At 34.2% G+C, this 18734-nt stretch overlaps 3 protein-coding genes across 3 annotated transcripts; 1 reads left to right on the top strand and 2 right to left on the bottom strand.

Annotated features, from left to right (window-relative positions):
- Positions 1-1247: 1247 nt before the first annotated feature.
- LOC148604280 (uncharacterized) lies at positions 1248-2283 on the bottom strand. The gene has a single exon (XM_088550336.1). It carries the CDS (start codon positions 2042-2044, stop codon positions 1730-1732), a length of 315 nt encoding a protein of 104 aa, XP_088406462.1. The 5' UTR covers positions 2045-2283; the 3' UTR covers positions 1248-1729.
- A 3008-nt stretch (positions 2284-5291) lies between these two features.
- On the top strand, positions 5292-12767 carry LOC148604279 (glyoxylate reductase/hydroxypyruvate reductase-like). Its single transcript, XM_088549353.1, has 3 exons — positions 5292-5620; positions 6799-6969; positions 12130-12767. Exons 1-3 carry the CDS (start codon positions 5413-5415, stop codon positions 12723-12725), a joined length of 975 nt encoding a protein of 324 aa, XP_088405479.1. The 5' UTR covers positions 5292-5412; the 3' UTR covers positions 12726-12767.
- Positions 12768-13597: 830 nt separating this feature from the next.
- LOC148604278 (macrophage migration inhibitory factor-like) lies at positions 13598-17493 on the bottom strand. The gene is made up of 3 exons (XM_088549354.1): positions 17254-17493; positions 15121-15296; positions 13598-14650 (listed from the first exon to the last, which is right to left on the bottom strand). Exons 1-3 carry the CDS (start codon positions 17374-17376, stop codon positions 14611-14613), a joined length of 339 nt encoding a protein of 112 aa, XP_088405480.1. The 5' UTR covers positions 17377-17493; the 3' UTR covers positions 13598-14610.
- Between the last annotated feature and the right edge of the window lie 1241 nt (positions 17494-18734).

The raw sequence follows: 18734 nt of genomic DNA, 5'->3' as shown, positions 1-18734 counted from the left end.
ATCACAACTCATACGTTATGCCAGAGATTGCCGAAACTAAGCAGACTTTTTCTATCGCGCTAGAACTCTAACAAATCACTTCTGGAACAGGGTTATGTTGCTACAGAAATTTTATGGTCGTCACCATGAACTCATGGATCCTTACGGTGTATCCATTTGCGCCATGAAAACTGATTTGTTCAACACCACGGACATGACTTTTTATGTGCAACTCGGCGGGCGTTTCTAGAAAAGCAGAGGACGCTAACCCAACAGGTGCACCTGATCCACGCTGCCAGATTTTAGTGGAGTCCGAGTTGATCATTTGCTTTTGTGACTTTGCATGTATGATTTTAGTTTATATTGTTTGTTTTGTACATATATGTCTGTTTTCCGTGTCTGGTCTTTGTCCCTGGATTACATTCTTTTGATTACTTCTATAACCTTGGGTCCCTTGATTACTCTTTGATTACCAGTGTTGCATTTGTTTATTTTATTCCTTCTTTTTTTGTTATTTGTTAGCTTACAGCATTGTGAATTGCTCATGCAATGGTGAATTTAAATACTAGCACTTTTATAATTTACATACATAATTTAAATTTGGGGGTTTATCTTTTGAAAACTTTAGTTAGCCTATTGATGAACGATTGCGTATTGTTCATTTATCGCTAAACCCAGCTAAATATACGACAGTAATTCAATGTGTAACTGTACCGCTTTAGAGTAGTCAGAGTTCTAACATTAATCACACATGTTTAACATAACTCAATATTGTTCAGTCTAACAAACTGAAAATGATTTAAAATTCCATTGAAATCAATGTTCAATGGTTTAAGCCTTGTAGAATCCTTCCCGTTTAAATCATAATACACTGCTAACCACACTGTCAAGAAAATATTTCATGTCTGTCCCAGAGGTGAGAATAAATACTATTACTATCAATAACAACCGGGCATAAATATCAATCATATAATACCGGTTTTCGTGGTATTCGGCGATTGAACAGTGCACTTATTTTTATACAAAATGTGTTTCCACTTACGAAATATTCTAGGACTTCCAGTAATCTAAAGATAAACTTCCCTGAATGAAGGAGAAGTACTATTTAAAATGGTCTCCATGGCACCCATGAGTCAATTGAATTATTATTAAAAAATCTAGTTACCAAACGGCGTTGAAACACAGACATCAATATTTCGTAACTTTGCTGGTCGAACTAAGAAGATGACTTTTAGAGTTCTCAAACAATTTTAACTGAATCCAAAATATACAATCGATACATCAATTTTATTGTGCATATTGAATTTACGTTAACATGCGTGTTCATTCAATTACAATATGAAACAAAAAAAAACAAAGCTTAGCAACAAGACAAATTAATATAGCAACAAACATATAATCTTTCACCAGTGTGTTGTTTCTATGAAAGACTTTAACAATGACTAGATTAATATGTTCAACACCGGCGGAATATGAAAGCGCTCATTCTTCAAGCTTCTGAAACGTTCCCTTTCGAAATACTGTATTTCTGAGCTACTGTCCGCGTCTGTATGGTAAAATAGATTTCATGAATACGCAGGTGTTCTGATGACTAAGTTTTAAAAATATATCATACCATGCATATATAAGCACTGCAATTTTGAAGCAAATAAACAAGTACTTGAAAAGAATGTCTTTGAAATATCCATCAAAGATGTACCTCAAAGATAACTTCCCAGTACGAAAACAAGTCTATAATTCCAGATATTAATCACCGATTCGCCTCTGCAAATGGCCTTAATTTGCATGACGGTTTGACGCCACCAGCACCAGTCCACATACATTTCTTAACGTCTTCAAAAAGTTCCATTTTAGCCCAAGAATGTCGTCCGGTTTCCATGAAGGAATTTTCAAGCTTCCAAGACTGGTTGACTTTTGCCTTAGATGACAATGTAGGTTTCCCAACACGTTTCAGCAGCTCATCCATTTCTGATTCCTTCATCGAGCTAGATGTGGACCGGGCCGTTGTTACAGCGGCCACCGTTTGTCCAGCTTGTTCGAACCATGGGGAATCAAGTGACGGCATAGTTGTTGCAGAAGAATACTATCAGACTATTTCCTGTACTGGACTGCTGCGCGTAGAATATCGAGCGTCCTAGACTTCAGTCTTATATACGATATATTTCCCAAGTATGTATTATGAACGCTTATAAAACCGAATAGGTCTGTGTTAATCTGAGATATACCTTTATAGTACAATTCTATCAGAACATAAAGTGTTTAATTCAATGCAAATCCGATATGCGACTATTCTGTCGCGGAACCATAACATATCTTTTGAAATTTTAATTCAAATGTAAGTCGCATACGAGTGAACTTTTATTGATGTTTTTAACCCTGCATTCATATCAAGTGGTCTGTTAATAGTATTATGAATTAACAATCAGCTTTTAGATCGAACTAAACAATAAGAATTCAACTAAACGACGATTAAAAATATTTAAATGAACGAGGCTCAGACGGGTTTGGAAGACTAAATATTTTATGATATCACTGAATTTAGTATGCAAATCGACATGCTTATTTTTCTTGGAATGTTGGAGCAGCTGCTTTCTTTCACACGGTATAAATAGTTAATGTAGCAACGATGAAATAAATTGTGATCAGTTGTTAAGGAGTACGTGTTGTCACTAGTGAATGAAAAATAAAACTGTTGAATGAAAATCAACCTTTTTTTTTTCTTTATTTTAAATACTCAAAACGATCCTTTCCGTTTACTTCCACCTTATATTTTGTAGACAATTTATAACAAATACCTTAAATTTGAAACCTATTTTTTATTGTATGTGCATAGAACATCAACCTCTTAAGAGTTAATATAGTTTTTGATTAGTGTAGCAGTGCTGCCGGACAGTGCTTGTGAAAAGATTATTATTTCGCATAGTTAAAAGAGCCAGCTGAGCCTCTTTTTGTCTCAAAATTTATCTTTCAGGATAAAGAAAATGATTGTTTACATTACAGGCATTTCTTTCGTGACTGGTGCCAATGTACAACAGACCCGGTCCAAACCGTATTATCAACATTGCATGCAGTTGTTGAAACTTTGCATGTTACACGTTTGTTATTGAACAAAAATTCAGGAGTGTTTGGAAAGGTTTCTAGAGCAGATCGTGAAACACTGATAAAATGAGATTTTAAAGTTTACAATAAAAGCAATTAAAACGAACTCTTGACGATTTCATATGTGCTATAACCTTGTGAGCAACTTTTAAGTTTTGTGTTATAACGTGAAACAAAACTTTGTACAATAACAATTGGTAGATAAGGGGTGATTCTTCGTTACTCCCCCTTCTCATGATATTTTTTTTTTAAAGCCTCAGTCGTAAATGTTTGCTTCTAGGCTTATTCTTCGCCCGAATGAGCTCGCTGATAACGTCTCAAAGTTTGCTTTCAAACGCTTCAGTAAGCCTCTTAAAACTTGAGTACTTAGTCTAATACATTATTCTGTGTAATGACACTTTCACTCATTTGAAGTTCTTGGCCTCATCGATCACTGTAAAGAAACATTTCAACGATTCTCACCGACATAGTAGATGATGATTTCTCCCAAACGTCTTGCTTGTACGTACAATCACCCCCAGACTGCAAATTATTAGTTTATGTAAATTTACACTTTACTCAACATGTTTGTTCGTTCTATAGCGATATTGATAATGCATGGATTATAAAATAGACCAAAGAAATAATTTGTCAGTGTAATTTCATTGAATTTTAAATGTTCAAAGTACAGGAAACTATAATGTTGGTATCCGTTCTCTATTCGTTTCTTTCATTTTGAGATATAGAAAAAAAACTTTTGTAATCTTAATTAAAATATTATTTTCACAATTAAACACGTAGTCGCCATTCATTAGTTTCGGGGATTCGATACATCGCATCTACCCCAAAGAACTTGTGATAAGGGATACTACAGACACTATGAAGTCAGCCTCATATCTTGACCTACACTTAGAAATCGATGATAAAGGAAAACTATTGATCAAACTAAACGACAAACGTGATGACTTTTCATTCAGAATTGTCAACTTTCCTTTCATCTGTGGCAACATCCCTGCAACACCTGCCGCTATGGAGTTTTCATATCACAACTCATACGCTATGCCAGAGCTTCCCGTAACTACTCAGACTTTTTGTATCGCGCTAGACTTCTTACAAATAGACTTCTGGAACAGGGGTATGTTGCTACTAGATTGAAGCCATCACTACAGAAGTTTTATGGTCGTCATCATGAACTCGTGGGTCGTTGTAGTGTATCCATCTGCACCATGAAAACTGATTTAATCAAGGGTCATAGTTTTCCTTTTGTTGTTTGTCTACCCCAGACTTGACTTTTTATGAGCAACTCGCTGGGTGTTTCTAGAAAAGCAGAGGACGCTTACCTTACCGGTGCACCTAGTCCATGCTCCCAGTTTTAAGTGGAGTCCGAAGTGCTCATTTGCTTTTGTTATTTTGTATGTATGATTTTAGTTACTTTGTTTTCTTTGTTGTGTATGTCTGTTTTCCATGTCTGACCTTTGTCCCTGGATTACATTATTTTAATTACTGCTATAACCTTGGATCTCTTGATTATTCTTTGTCCCTGGATTACATTCTTTAAATTTCCGCTCGAACTTTGGTTCCCCTGATTACTCTTTCATTTAATTGTAATCGATACGTTTGATAATCCATTGTAGAAGTATTGCAACATTCATTCAATATGTCAATCATACGCGGATATAAGGAGGAAAGGACACGAGTGGCACACCCACACTTATGCTCGAAAAATATCGTTGGTTATACAAACAAAAATTAGAATCAATAGAGCTGACCGGACCCCCTTAAACCAGTCAGTGCATTTGTGAATAGTTAACAACTATTGATTTGGAAAATGATAATTTTTATGTCTTTTGCTTTTTAATTTATTTATTAAAAATAAATAATACTTTGTACTTTGATGATTGTTTAAATTAAACAGTTCTATGAATGTTTCCGAGTTAATAGAAGTTATCTTTCTTCATTTGTTCTCTTCAACCAATCAATAAAAGCCACAATATTTTGAGGGAGGGGCGGGGGGTGCATAGCATGATTCGAAATGACGGTACTGCACTACAATGCACACATGTTCAAAGAGAAACATGCAGAACATTAGCGGGAATTAATTTGCATCTCTCATTGTACATATATGATTACATGTACATGTGCATGTATATATGACACCTAAAATACACTGATAATGTACCATTTGTTAGATAATCACTATTTAATTGTAGATACCTCCATTTGTGTATGAATACATTTGAAGTGATGTAGTCATGCAATTCATACGAATATTTCAGTAGCCAACGTGGAAAATCCCTTTTATCTCCTTGTCCTAAATTTTGACTCCACATCATAAACTGCTTTCTATATACGTGTATGATGGCTAAACCTTCAATATTTTTATCCAGGACTGTACCGCCAGCCGGAAAGACACTGTTGGGAGAAGTTTTTAATGTAAAGGAATGGAAATCACAGGATCGAGTTGTTATATCAAGGGAAGAATTACTCAAGGGAGTAGTTGGAGTGAACGCACTGCTTGTACACCCTCCTGACAGAGTTGATAAGGATGTATTGGACGCCGCAGGTTAGTTCTTTACACGATCAAAGTTCGTCATAATTTTTTCTCCTAAGTTTTGAAGAAAACTTTATCAAGTTGTCTGTTTACACAATCAAAGTTCGTCATATGGATAGGAAAAAATCTAGTCCGATTAGAAAGAATCATTGCAAGAACTCTTTTTGATTGTTCAGATCAATCAAAGGCCGTCAGTCAACTAAAATTTTATTTCAACAAAGTTTGTCAATTTTGTTACAAGTTTACACGGTCAAAAATTTTGATGGAAACTTTGATCGTGTAAACAGACCTTCTGGCTCTGCAGAGTGATTTTAATCAACCATAAACGTCAACTTCACATTTCATTTCGTATAAATTTTCCATTTATTACTATTTTTGTAACATCACGTTCGCCCCCGTACTTTATAAACTTTAATGAGTTATTATACAAAGCTTTATGACACTGAATATTTATATGCAGGTACATGTAAATATTTAAAACATGTACATTATGCAAGCCATCACTAAAAAGATCTACAGTATGGGGGCCTGATATATATCGTAACTTATGAATCGATCAGGCGCGTAGCTGAGGCTAAATTGAAGTGTAGGCAAAATTACGGCAGGGGGTCTGGCGAAGCGCCCCCTCCCCCCCGAAGCTCCGCGGAGATAGCATTTTAGAGCATCATTTATGCCTCTCCTGGATGTATTTTATCTAAAAAAAAAAAAAAAAAAAAAAAAAAATTGGCAAAATTAAGTGCAGGCAAAAGTTAAAAAAAAGAAAAATTGGCAAAATTAAGTGCAGGCAAAAGCTTTTTTGCCTAACGGCAGCTACGCGCCTGTCGATTGCCATGAAACTCAAATGTGCTATATATATCTCAGCCGCGAACGATCTGAACGCACTGAAAATATTTAACGAATGGAACGAAAGCATAACGAATGCATATATAGTCCTAACGAACGTTCCCAGTTTGTTGGTCCATTTGTTATGTGTAAGAGCATACAGTTGCTGTTTTCACGTCTTGGTTGGGTTTTTAAAATATTGTTCACGATTACCCTGACTTTTCCTTCACGCAAAACAATTTTGGATTGGCTTAAATTAGTTGATCATTTTCCGCTCGCAAGAAAATTTTCCTTCTGATGTATTTGTCATACCGTATATTTTGAGCTTCCATGACAAAATATTAATTAATGTTTTATATGTACTGCAGGCAACCAGTTAAAAGTCGTTTCGACAATGTCTGTTGGTCTGGAACACATTGATATCCCAGAATGTCGCAAACGAGGTATTGCTGTCGGCTATACTCCAGGTGTACTGACCGATACCACAGCCGAGTTAACTATGGCGTTGGTTTTAGCAACATCGAGGAGAATAGCAGAAGGTAAAGTGGTTTTTGGTTTTGTTACTGTCTTAGTATCAAATTATGTTTTGCATACATAAAACTTTTTAAACATCAAAAGCTTTAATTGAATTCAATGTTTTTTTAAGTATACTGAAAATATAGAATAGATAAAACGAGAATATGTCAAAGAGATACCCTCCCCCCCCCCCACCGGCATTAAAATTTCAGCCCAAGTCCACTCAATAGCCTTCAATAAACGACGAGGAGACCCTTACATCACAGAGCTGGTCCAAAAACATCATTATACACAAGTACATTTGTGTGATTTATATTTAGTTTCTTTATTTCAGTTGTAACCTTTTGAACTGATTTTTAGGTGTGTTTCATTGTGTAATATTTTTTTCCACGGTGGCTAGATTTAAAAGAGAAGGTAGTGATCACGCCAAAGTACTTTAACTTTTTTGCACCTGTCCGAAGTCATGAATTTCTGGCCTCTGTATGTCTTGTTTCGTTTTCAAATTTCGTTTATTTTTTTATGTCACTTGAGTATATAGGGGGAACTTTTTCGCTGTATCTGTGTATATTGATGTTTTGGGGCCAGTCTGCCCTGTCCCGGTTGGGGTTGTTGTCTCTTTGACATAAACACCATACCTATTTTCGTTATGACGTTGCGCACGGTGTTAATACAGTAAAGTGTAACGTCAAAAAAGACACTTGACGTTGCTTCTAAAAAAGATTGCGTTAACGGTGTGTTTTTGCTTTTGTATTAAAATCCTACTGAAATTGGGTTCAAATATTGAGCGTAGCTAAAATGCATATGAAAATAAAGAACCGATATTTTTGCGTAAATTAAATCATTTCGAATCTACGAACAAATAACATAAGAAAGTCATTTAAGAATCCATCCATGCTAGTCAATAATAGTTACTGTTTTTTTGTTTTGTTTTTTGTTTTTGTTTTTTGTTTTTGTTTTTGTTTTTGTTTTTTGTTTTGTTTTGTTGTTTTGTTATTATTGTTATTGTTTTGTTTTGTTTGTTTTGTTTTTTTTTGGTTTTTTTTTGTTTTTTTTTTTGGAAAGGGGGGGGGTAGGGGGTCCCCGAAACAAAATTTGTTTGCCCTTAATCTCGGTGTATAAAAATTCCATCCCGGAAGTGGCTTCTGAAGTACGACCCTTATTGTTGATTGATTGATTGATTGATTGTTGGGGCTTAACGCCCGAGCAGCAATATGTCAGCTATATTCAGGCGAGGAACATGAAATGGATGATAAAATGAACATAAAATGATGATAATGAAATGAAAAATGGGATGGAACACAAGGACAATAGGGTCGACAAATTTTTATTGCCACAAGAAAAAAGGTGGGATGGGTAGGGTCGGGCAATTTAACCTCCTGTGGCGGAGCTCAAAGGTTCCTACTCCTATCAAATAGCACAGTAGGGTTCTTTAACGTGCGAGGAACGTGGCATCTTTCCCAACACGGTGCACCACTATGGTTTGCGGTCAGGTTTTCCGTATTATAGCCTGACAACCCCAGCATTTAACACGCCAGGTGTACCCCATTCCAACACCTGGGACACACATCCCAGTTGCTCTGTGGACAGAGCGCCCTAACCCACGGCTAGGTTCCTGAGCATTATTTAGTCGCCTTGTACGACAAGCTTAGCGCTGCTGCAGGCCTATTCTTTTGACACCCGGACCTGCACGGGGATGACCCTTATTGTACATTAATCCTTGGCATACAGCAAGTATGTACATGTGTCAATAATTAGACATTTATTTTTGTGCGAGTTATATTATTTTTTACGAAAAGCCACGAAATTAAATAATATTTTCTATGCAACGATGGATCAAAATAATTGATTCGAGAAAAACAACAAAATGTTTTATTCGCTGTTCGAGTTTTGTTTAATTTACGGTTTAAACAATGGGAATTTGATTTTCCGAGATTGAGGTGTGGTCTGGGATTTTTTGCATAAAAATGCACCCCCTGAAAATTCACTTGATCCATGTCTATGTGCAAATTTACGGGGTAAGACTATGTCGGGGTCGAGAGTACTGGTGGTATAACATACGCAGTTGGACGAAAAGTTAAATATCAAGTCGACGAAAATTCAAAAACAATGAGTTGCTTTTCAAAATAACGTCCAATGAATAGAATAAAAATATCGATCATACATGGGTATATTTTCAAACAGGCGTAATGAGAAAAACATGAACAAAAGAAATAATTCTCACACACCCTTACTTTTCAAAACTTCACATAAATGTACCTGCCCGCCCTTTTATTGGACAAACGTGCATCGATTAAACGTGTCTTAAAATTTGCATTTTGTTTCATTTTCTGTCCAATTGGTCTCAAGGCTTTTTTTATACCGGTATCCTTTTTTACCTCCGTTGCCAAAGGCGAAAGCAGGTCTAGGAGTTGGGTCACTCTGTCCGTCCGTAATAGTTTAGACTGTCCTTTCAACTCCGCTGAAACTTCCCAACAGAAATTCCTGAAACTTGGTATATTGGAAGAACTTATATGTAGTTGTGTATGTTGTTAAGAGAATTTGATTCTCTAATTTATATATACGGGAATTACATTTGTATGTTCCGTAGTTTCGTATATACATGTACATTCGTAACACATTTTTCGTTGCACTTTCCCCAGCAACTATAAATCACAGCTATAGTGCGACGCAGGTCCAGACACCGGTTGGTCTAGCGTGTTTAAATCGGGAAATTCGCTTAATCAATATACTGGTAACGGTTACTTATTACATACATGTATTTTACAAACAAATCACGTTTATGTGTTCCACTTACCATTAATATCAATTTCATACCATCGTTTCTTTCATTTTTTAACCTTTCCTTATACCATTCATTCTTTGTTTTTTGTTATTTTTTCTGCTTTTGCTAACTTGCTTATTTTGATTCGCTCTAAACAGAAGATTGGCAATCCATATTTGTCGTGGTTTACTATCTACGCATACAATGCATTTTTTTTTTTTTTTGGTTGTTGCGGGTATTGAAGAAAAAGAATTCACTCCAAAAAACGTCGCGGATGTTTATCTGTTGGGAAGGTGTGACTATATTCATTAAAGATATCTAAGGCGTGAAATTACATTAAGACCATGCTCACATTGGTTGAAATATAGAGGTGGACATTTTCTTTAAAACTGGTAAAAATGGTAGAATTTTTATCATATAGTTTCTTTTTCCCTGATTGTTCTTGTTCTCGGTTCTATATTAGATGCACATTCTTCATATTTTCATTTCTTCTTTTTCTGTGTATAAAAAATTATTTTATGGGTAGTATACTGTTCGTTTATTGCTAAATTCCCCGATGATGTACAGCGTCTACATCACTTACTCTATATGGAAAGTGACCACACAAAATGAAAAACAACGCTCACCGCCATGGTTTCTAACATATGAGAAATTCGCGGAATTTCGCGTCGCTTCCTGCAAAATTAGGGATTATATATTGCATTTCAATTTTTGTTATCCGTTCTGTGTGCAATATTTAGGTTACGCGTCCACAGTAGTTTTTAACGATTTTGGTGACAATTTCGTGTCAGAATCCGATTTAGGTATCATTATGTGCCGTTTTTAGGTATCGTAATGTTAATCTATGCAAAATATCAAATATTTTGATATATGATAAATCTTACTTTGGTTTACTGTTTAGAACTCGCGCAAAATTTAAAAATAACTAAACAATATTCACAACACAGTATTGAACACCGTGCGCAACGTCTAAATTTGCCGAGAGATACCCGCAGGTATTAACCCTTGACATGAACTATTGTATTTGAGTATAGGTTGAAAAAGTGTGAATGCTTTTAAGAGATTGTGATATCGAAAACCTTGATGTAGTAATTTCTCGGTTATATAAAGATTCCTTTCGTTAAAATCCGAAACATCGTTATAAATACGGGCCAATCGAACCTATTGTGATATATAAACACCATATGGGAATGTCACGTCTAAAAACTGATAGTTGACCATAGGGAATGAAAAATCATCCCTTTTATCATAAATTTTAAGTATATTAGTATTAAGTCTACATTTTTCGATATGAATACAAAAATGTACTAAGATAAAGATCAATATTTGCTTTATTCAAAGATAGCTCTGCAGGATATCTTTAGCATAAATATTAAAGTCATCGTCCAAATATCAAAAGGTGTTACCAAATGCTGTTCGGAAGGCCTTTATTTGTTCTAGCCATAAAATGTGATTCGCAACAGTACAGGAAGAGGTCCGCAATAAATGGTGCACAATTGTTCCCCATGGGACTTCCAATAACTTGACGATAAACGGTTCCGTCAATGCGTACGGAAATGTTGTCTAACAGGAATTCGAGTGTTGTAAGCTTATCAAAAGAACCCACATTAACGTAGTTTTTATGTTTTTTGTTTTTTTCATTACTAAAATGATCTAAAAGAATTCGGACAAATATATTCACATCCCGATTTATTAAATGTCCATTTGACAAGATATGTGACTTTTTGTTACATGAAATGTGTTATGTGGAAATGTAGTGTGTAAAGTTGAAAAATCAAAACTTTGAACAGATTAGAAAGATACCACATGGGCATTTAATTTATCAATTACCTCAAGCGAGTTTTTATCACTCCAAATATATTAATTCTATTATTTTCTCAAGCTTTGTTAAAAAAAATTAAAATCTGATTTTTTATGATGTTAAGCGCACAAGTAAAATAAAAAGCCTAGTTGTAGAGCAATGACTTGAAGAGTATGTTTTATTATAATTAAATGCCCCTTTACAGACCCTATGTGACTCTTGCATTCAATGATACAGGCATAACAGAGAAAAAAAAGTTTATACTGATCTAGACTATGATACTGGTACAGGATAAACTTCATTACAATCTAAAAGTTTATAAAAAAAATCATAATTTTCATCGCCTATTGATATCTGTGACAGTCTCCTTGTTTGCAAAATATTTATGTATACAAAAAGCAACTGAAATTTTGATTCATTAACTAAATCTTCAAATTTTGTATACATTTTGGTGATTTTTTAATATTTGTCATTTCAAATATTTCTCTAAAAAATCGCCAAGAGATGCAGGTGTAACCACCTACCGTATATGTTATGTGTACAATTTCGTGTGATATTTAATTTCTACTGCTTAAAGTTTAACGAAGTTTACAAATCAACTTTTTATTTTGTCAATTACAGGGTTCGAAGCAGTAAAGCAGGGCATAACTGGTTGGGAAAATGGACATTGGTTATGTGGCAAACAGATAAATGGTTGCACTGTCGGTATAGTCGGTCTTGGGCGTATTGGATTAGCCGTTGCTAAGCGAATGCAACCGTTCGGCGTATCAAAATTTCTTTACAGTGGAAATTCCAAAAAAGAATGGGCAAGTGAAGTGGGCGCTGAGTTCGTTACGTTTGACGATCTTCTACGCAATTCTGACTTTGTTGTAGCATGTTGTTCGATGAACGCCGAGAACAAAGGTTTATTCAATAAGACTGCTTTTGAAAAAATGAAATCTGACGCAATTTTTATCAACTCATCTCGAGGTGTATTAGTCAATCAGGAAGATCTATACGAAGCCTTAAAGTCGGGTCAAATTCTTGCTGCAGGTCTCGATGTTACTACCCCAGAACCACTTCCGACAGATCATCCTTTAAAGACTTTGAAGAATTGTGTCATATTTCCACATCTTGGGAGTGCAACTACTGCTACCAGAAATATCATGGCCACAACTGCGGCCAAAAATGCAATAGCTGGATATAGAGGCGAACCTCTTCCTTCTCCAGTCCCATAGCTCATCACATTTTAAAGTTAATAAAACTGTTATTTAACTCTATGAATTAGTTATAAGTTCTCATTTGAACTGGTTGCATACTCTCTATAGACTCACGTGAAGTTCAGCTGTTTGAACATTTTTTTCTTCTAGTTAAAAATGTATCTATATATCAGCACGAAAAATATGCCCTTTTCTTATTGTGTGACTGTTAATTAATGTCTGAATCCTTTTATCCTTGTCTACTTAAAAATGTATTTTTTTTATATTTCAGCTAGAACATGAATATTCACTGGTTACGGTGTTGGCTTGCTACAGACTTATTGTTGCACAACACTTTTTTTTTCCGTACCGGTTTTGATATGTACTGTTATCTATTTGAATTTTCTGAATTAATCTTTCCGTTTTATATTCTACGTCAATGTGGATTTTTTTCCATTTTGCTTCTGTCTCATGAATATCAATATATAATGTATTGAATTCTTCATACCGGTGCACTTGGTCCATGCTCCCAGTTTTTAGTGGACTCCGAGTTGCTCATTTACTTTTGTTACTTTGTATGTATTATTTTAGTTACTTAATGTTCTTTGTTGTGTATGTCTATTTTTTCATGTCTGGTCTTTGTCCCTGGATTACATTCTTTTGATTACCTCTAGATCTTGGTTCTCTTGATTACTCTTTCATAAACAGGAATTAGGAAGGGGAAGTTATATTTCTCTTAATCAGAACTGACAACTCTTGAAAATTCTTTTCCAAAACAAAACAGTGTCTCAGAACTTGAAAATTGTTTCGATAATGTTTGAAAAAATAGTTAAGTCTAAATTTTGCGCGTGCATTTTAAACTATCTTTTAACTGAAGGATTTATACTTGTGTCGATAAATGACAACACATATATATTTATATGCATTGTGGTTTTATTGATACGTAATTGAAACGAATAGAACTGCTGACATATTTGACATATAGATAAAATGGTATACCACTTATTGAAGCACTCTACAATATCTAGAGAACGTAAGACTATGTTAGTAATATTTAATGGTAAATTGAATTAGACCAATCTAAACTTAGTAGAACGATTTCTTTTACTCTCGTGACATTTGTGTAAATGAATATATCGGTAAAATATTTAATGGTACAGATTTATCCAAGAATCGTGCAAATAAAGAAAAAGCCATAAGTTGCAAAATATGTCACCCTTCTAAGCAACTTATTTTTTTCTGAGTAATAATATTAATTAGATGTGTATGTATAATGAAATCAGCAAAAATTTTAGATTAGTCAACTTCTTCAATTCACGCCAATTTTGTTCACTTTAGATTACCGGTACTAAAAAAAACAGTGTCATTTTTTTCTCCTCTTTCCAGAATTTTATCATTAAGCCTACATCTTTAACTTATAATTTCAAATCACTGATGGGACAAATTATGTGCATTTACAGTATTAGAGAGTTGACAGTGAACTATACTTATAAATCGCCCTTGTGTGATTCTTAAACAGACCTATACGTAAACCCTAATCTTGCATAAATCTTATACTCGTCTTTGAACTTGTAAAACCATAATTAAGTTTCTTCATTTAAAAGCTCCCCTACTGATGAAAAAAAGTACGTGTTTTTGGTGATTGTAAATATACTAATAGTCGATGCAGTTATAGCCAGTCTGTAGGATACAGCTTTTGTTCCAGTACATGTCTACAGTTATTTCTCAAGTTTCAAGTCTCTAGTTATTTTGTAAATATTCAGTCTCATTAAACTGCATAAAAGGAGCCACAAAAACCCGAAGTAAAATGTGCATTGCTATATTAAAAATAGTTATTGACGGCCTAAGTCAGTAATAACATGTAAAAATAAACACAACCATAGTATTTGCTTAGTGAAGTAAACATGTCCATATTCGGTCACAGTCAGGTACATTTTCTCGTGTCAAAAAATAACACAAGCACCCTGTAAAGAAAAAAATATATAAGGCTTTATATCGTTGTATGCATATTTACGTGATGTCTAACAATGACCAATAATTCAAAAAAAAAATATGCATGAATTTTGCCTCACGATGAAAACAAGTCTGATGAATTATCTTTGTCGATACAACCCGACTATTGACTTGAGTTATTGTATACAATCTTTTACCATGCTTTTGAAAATGATATATTTTTATGGAAGAATGAATCCTGTCTTTTAGCAGTTTCACAATGGTTAGTCCAGGTAATAGCCTTTCACACACCTCGGACTATCATGTTTTGACGACTATCTATTAAAGCCGTTGAATTTTCATATACACATTCGCCTAACGAAACAAAACTTAGCAGAAAAAATCTATTAAAAAAATTTTGGATTTAAAGTTAACACAATATTTGTCAAAAATAAACCATTATTTGCCCTTCCATAGACAAAGCGCTAGTCACATATCTCACCTATCACACGGCAGTCCAAGGTGATCAGACATAAACTTAGCTACTGAGCTTGCGTCTGCAGTTTTGGAAGATTGATTTATTTTATCTGTGTTGTGATAAAAGTTCATGTTCATCATTGGGGCTGATGAACCAGCCCGTATCATAAGAACATCGGGTTGGACATCTACTTGTATGTTCTGAAAACATAGTAAGATTTTTAAGTATTTTTATATTGCTGCTTAAATGGGTCAAAGTGCTAACATTTCAATTACTTAAAACATGTGCAAAGGATCTAGATAGTAAACTTAACTAAAGTAAGCCAATGCTTTCTATGACAACCTTTTTAAAAATGTAATGTCGGCTTGTTGGAAAACAGAGGTAGTGAATGCCGAATATGTTGAAATTCTGTCACCAGTTTGCAATCTAAAAGAATTAAATATTTAATCCTGAGCAGTTTGTACAAAAAGATGTATCCCTAGCATCACCATGCACGAAACATTAAATTCATGTTCCACTACATAAAGTATTGAATAATAGCAATAATTAAAATCAAAGTATGTGTTTTTCTCCAACCAAATCTATTTTTACTAGTAAACATGTGAGATTGATTCGTCTAGCGGTGTTTTGCGACCGAAATCCAATTTAAATCTTTCGCAGGCCTGTTTTCTACTATTCAATTATAAAACCCAACAAGTTTTATGGAAATTTGATTCATCCATTTACATATGATTATATTTCCAATTGGTGTGAAAGTTTGTATCGTCCACTGGGGACATTTGTAGTATTAATACCCTTATACGTTTAAGGATTGATTGGAAACCATTGACATAGCCTTGCTTTATTGATATTGCTGAATGCATTATATAAAAAAAATTGAAATTAGTAATTCAATTTGCCACTTAAATATATATACTCACATGACCTAGGCAAAAAAAAAACGCGATGAGACTTGTGAGCCAAGCTGGTGAAATATAAACGCCTAATATTTTTGCTTCTAAGTTACGTACCGTTAAAAATGCAATTAAAGTCATTCTCAAATATAAATCAATATGAATATTCTACTAAAAATCTTTCCGAATCATCAGATCTTATTTAGCTTTATCAACGACTCGAACACTTTTGTAAAAAGATTCAATAAAATCGATTAGAATACTAGTTATAAATGTAAAGTCAAATTGGGATTTACTGATCTTTTCCATAAAGGTGTTCTTTTCTCTCGACCTTATGAGTAAGTTTATCTATCTAAATACAGACTATATATGTATGATTAAGACCGTATCTTTCGGTGTAGGAACATTGCCAATGCATGTATATGATTTGTTTAGGAAAATGTTATTGTGATCGGAATAATAACTGTTGTGCAAACATCCATATCTTAACATTGCAAACACGTTATCTGTTTTTATGTTATTTCTAGTGTTTGCATGGAGTGTTTATTTTCTTCTGGTGCAAAGCTTTGTTGTTGTTTTTTTTTTCACCATTAATTGGCAGAATCATTTGGTACTTTTATATAATTTTTTTTGTACTACCTCCACGTTCATGACTTCCCTTGTTCTATACAACTATACAGTGATTTGTGACGTTTTTAAAAACTAATTTACAATTAAAAGTGATATTACAGAAATCTAGCATCAACATATCAATGAATACTACAAACAATGAACCAATATAATACACGTCATTAACTAATCTCCAGTAAAGGTATAACGTCCATTGAAAATGTTTATTCATTTCCATGGCTAATACTATAGTCGCCATCAATCTCTTAGAAATCAGTGTTATATCAAGCTAAAGCTAAAGGTACGTTCCTCAATCATACATTCTGGACATTGGTCGTTATACATTCTTGCATCCGTCCTAGAGCCGGATTTAGAGGGCCCGGGTGCAGGGGGTTGGCACCCCCTTTTGTTGGAAAATTTGTCATTTTCATGTGTAAAAATGACCAAAAAACATGAAAATAATGTTCTAGCATCCCCCTTTTTCTGCGGAACCCCTCCTATACAAAATGTCTGGATTCGCCCCTGCGTCTATGTATATTCTTTTATCATATATCATATCGTTACATCATTGCAATGACTTCTTACCATAACTCCTTGCCGTATAAACTATCATTCTTATCACCGTATTTCAGAACCAAAATAGAGAAGTGCTTACCTTTGATTCTGTTTTAAATCGTTCCTGTAAAAACTCTGTAAATTTGCTGAGGAAGTCCTTTTTAATAGATTGTCTAGGAACATTCGTCCTGCATTCTACAGCTATATTGGTAGTTCCTGTCATCTTTCTTAATATTGTCCCAAGATAAATTCAACACATAGCAAAGATAGTTTGGATAGGGTGCCAACATTAACTATGATTTAAAACCCAACAATCAATCGACACTTTATAAATATCACATTGATTGATTTGTTGTAGGTAAAAACTCGTATATCAGTTGACACCACATTTAGAAGGTAGCAGTTCCATTGAATGGGCATTCTTTCTTAAACTGTTACTTATTTCAAACATAAGATTTAAAAGTTGCTTTTCTTTTCAAACTGGGATCATTCGTCATTCCAATCTTTCGTGGTCTTCAAAAGTTTGGGCTTTATCGTATATCTCTTTGAAAATGTATTTAAAAACCAAGAATTTCTCTTGGAAGAAGCAGTCTAGCATGCATATCCAAAGCCGAAAGAGTACTCTGTAGCCCTCACGCCAGGAATTACAACATTAACTCAGGCGCACGATTAATTCCTATATTCAGTAAACTAATACTGAAACTTTTTATTTTTCATTTCGTTTTTGTTGTTGCTGTTGTATTTTTTGTTTTTTTTGTTTTTTGTTTGTTTTTTTTTAAGGTTAATTTTGTTTGTCTTGTTGGTTTTACATTTTTCTTAAATCCATAGGTATTGATTTTAGTGTTTTTTATCTTTCCTTTTCTGTGGCGATTTCAAAATTGCTTAAATGCTAACATTGCATAAAATCAATTTTAAGTGCCTTAAATAACAGCAAATATTGCACTTATACTATCCATATGAAGTTTTCTGGTATATGGGGGTCGACTGGTATATAGGACTTCAAAATACCAGTCAACCCTCATGTATCAGAAACTTTATATGGATACTATAAGTGCAATTATATCTGCTGTTGTTACACATGATTTCGTATTTATTTTTTTTTCTTTTTAACAAAAAAAAAAAAAAAATGCCGACCCCAAGTACCTGTGCACTGATCATAACGACCGCTGGGGCATTTTTTAATTTGACGTAATGCCCCACTAATTAACAGGGAGGTGACGTTGGAAAATAAATATTAGTCTCCCAAGGACTACTTGAAATTAAATATTTGAGACTTTCTTTGACCTTTGTTTCCTGGACCTGGGACAATTTCAAAATTGTTCAAATGCTAACATAGCATGAAATCATTTCAAGTGCCTGAAATCAGACAACATTTGGATATTTAACTGGACTTCATACGATGGATGTTTTTTTTTCTTTTAATTTACTTCGTGTGTAAAATAAATCCATGCCAAGGGAGGTTACTCGAAATGGCGCTAAAACATGTCATGCTCACGACATCCACATGACACAGTTGTCAACAGACTCTACTTTTAGGTAAAAAACCACTTTGCTTAAAACAAAAGTCAGCTATGTTAATTG

This window comes from Perna viridis, chromosome 10, assembly GCF_037379345.1.
Source record: "Perna viridis isolate PV_CMFRI_1.1 ecotype Kerala chromosome 10, ASM3737934v1, whole genome shotgun sequence".
NCBI lineage: Eukaryota > Metazoa > Mollusca > Bivalvia > Mytilida > Mytilidae > Perna > Perna viridis.
This window is presented reverse-complemented; position numbering and strand designations above follow the sequence as displayed.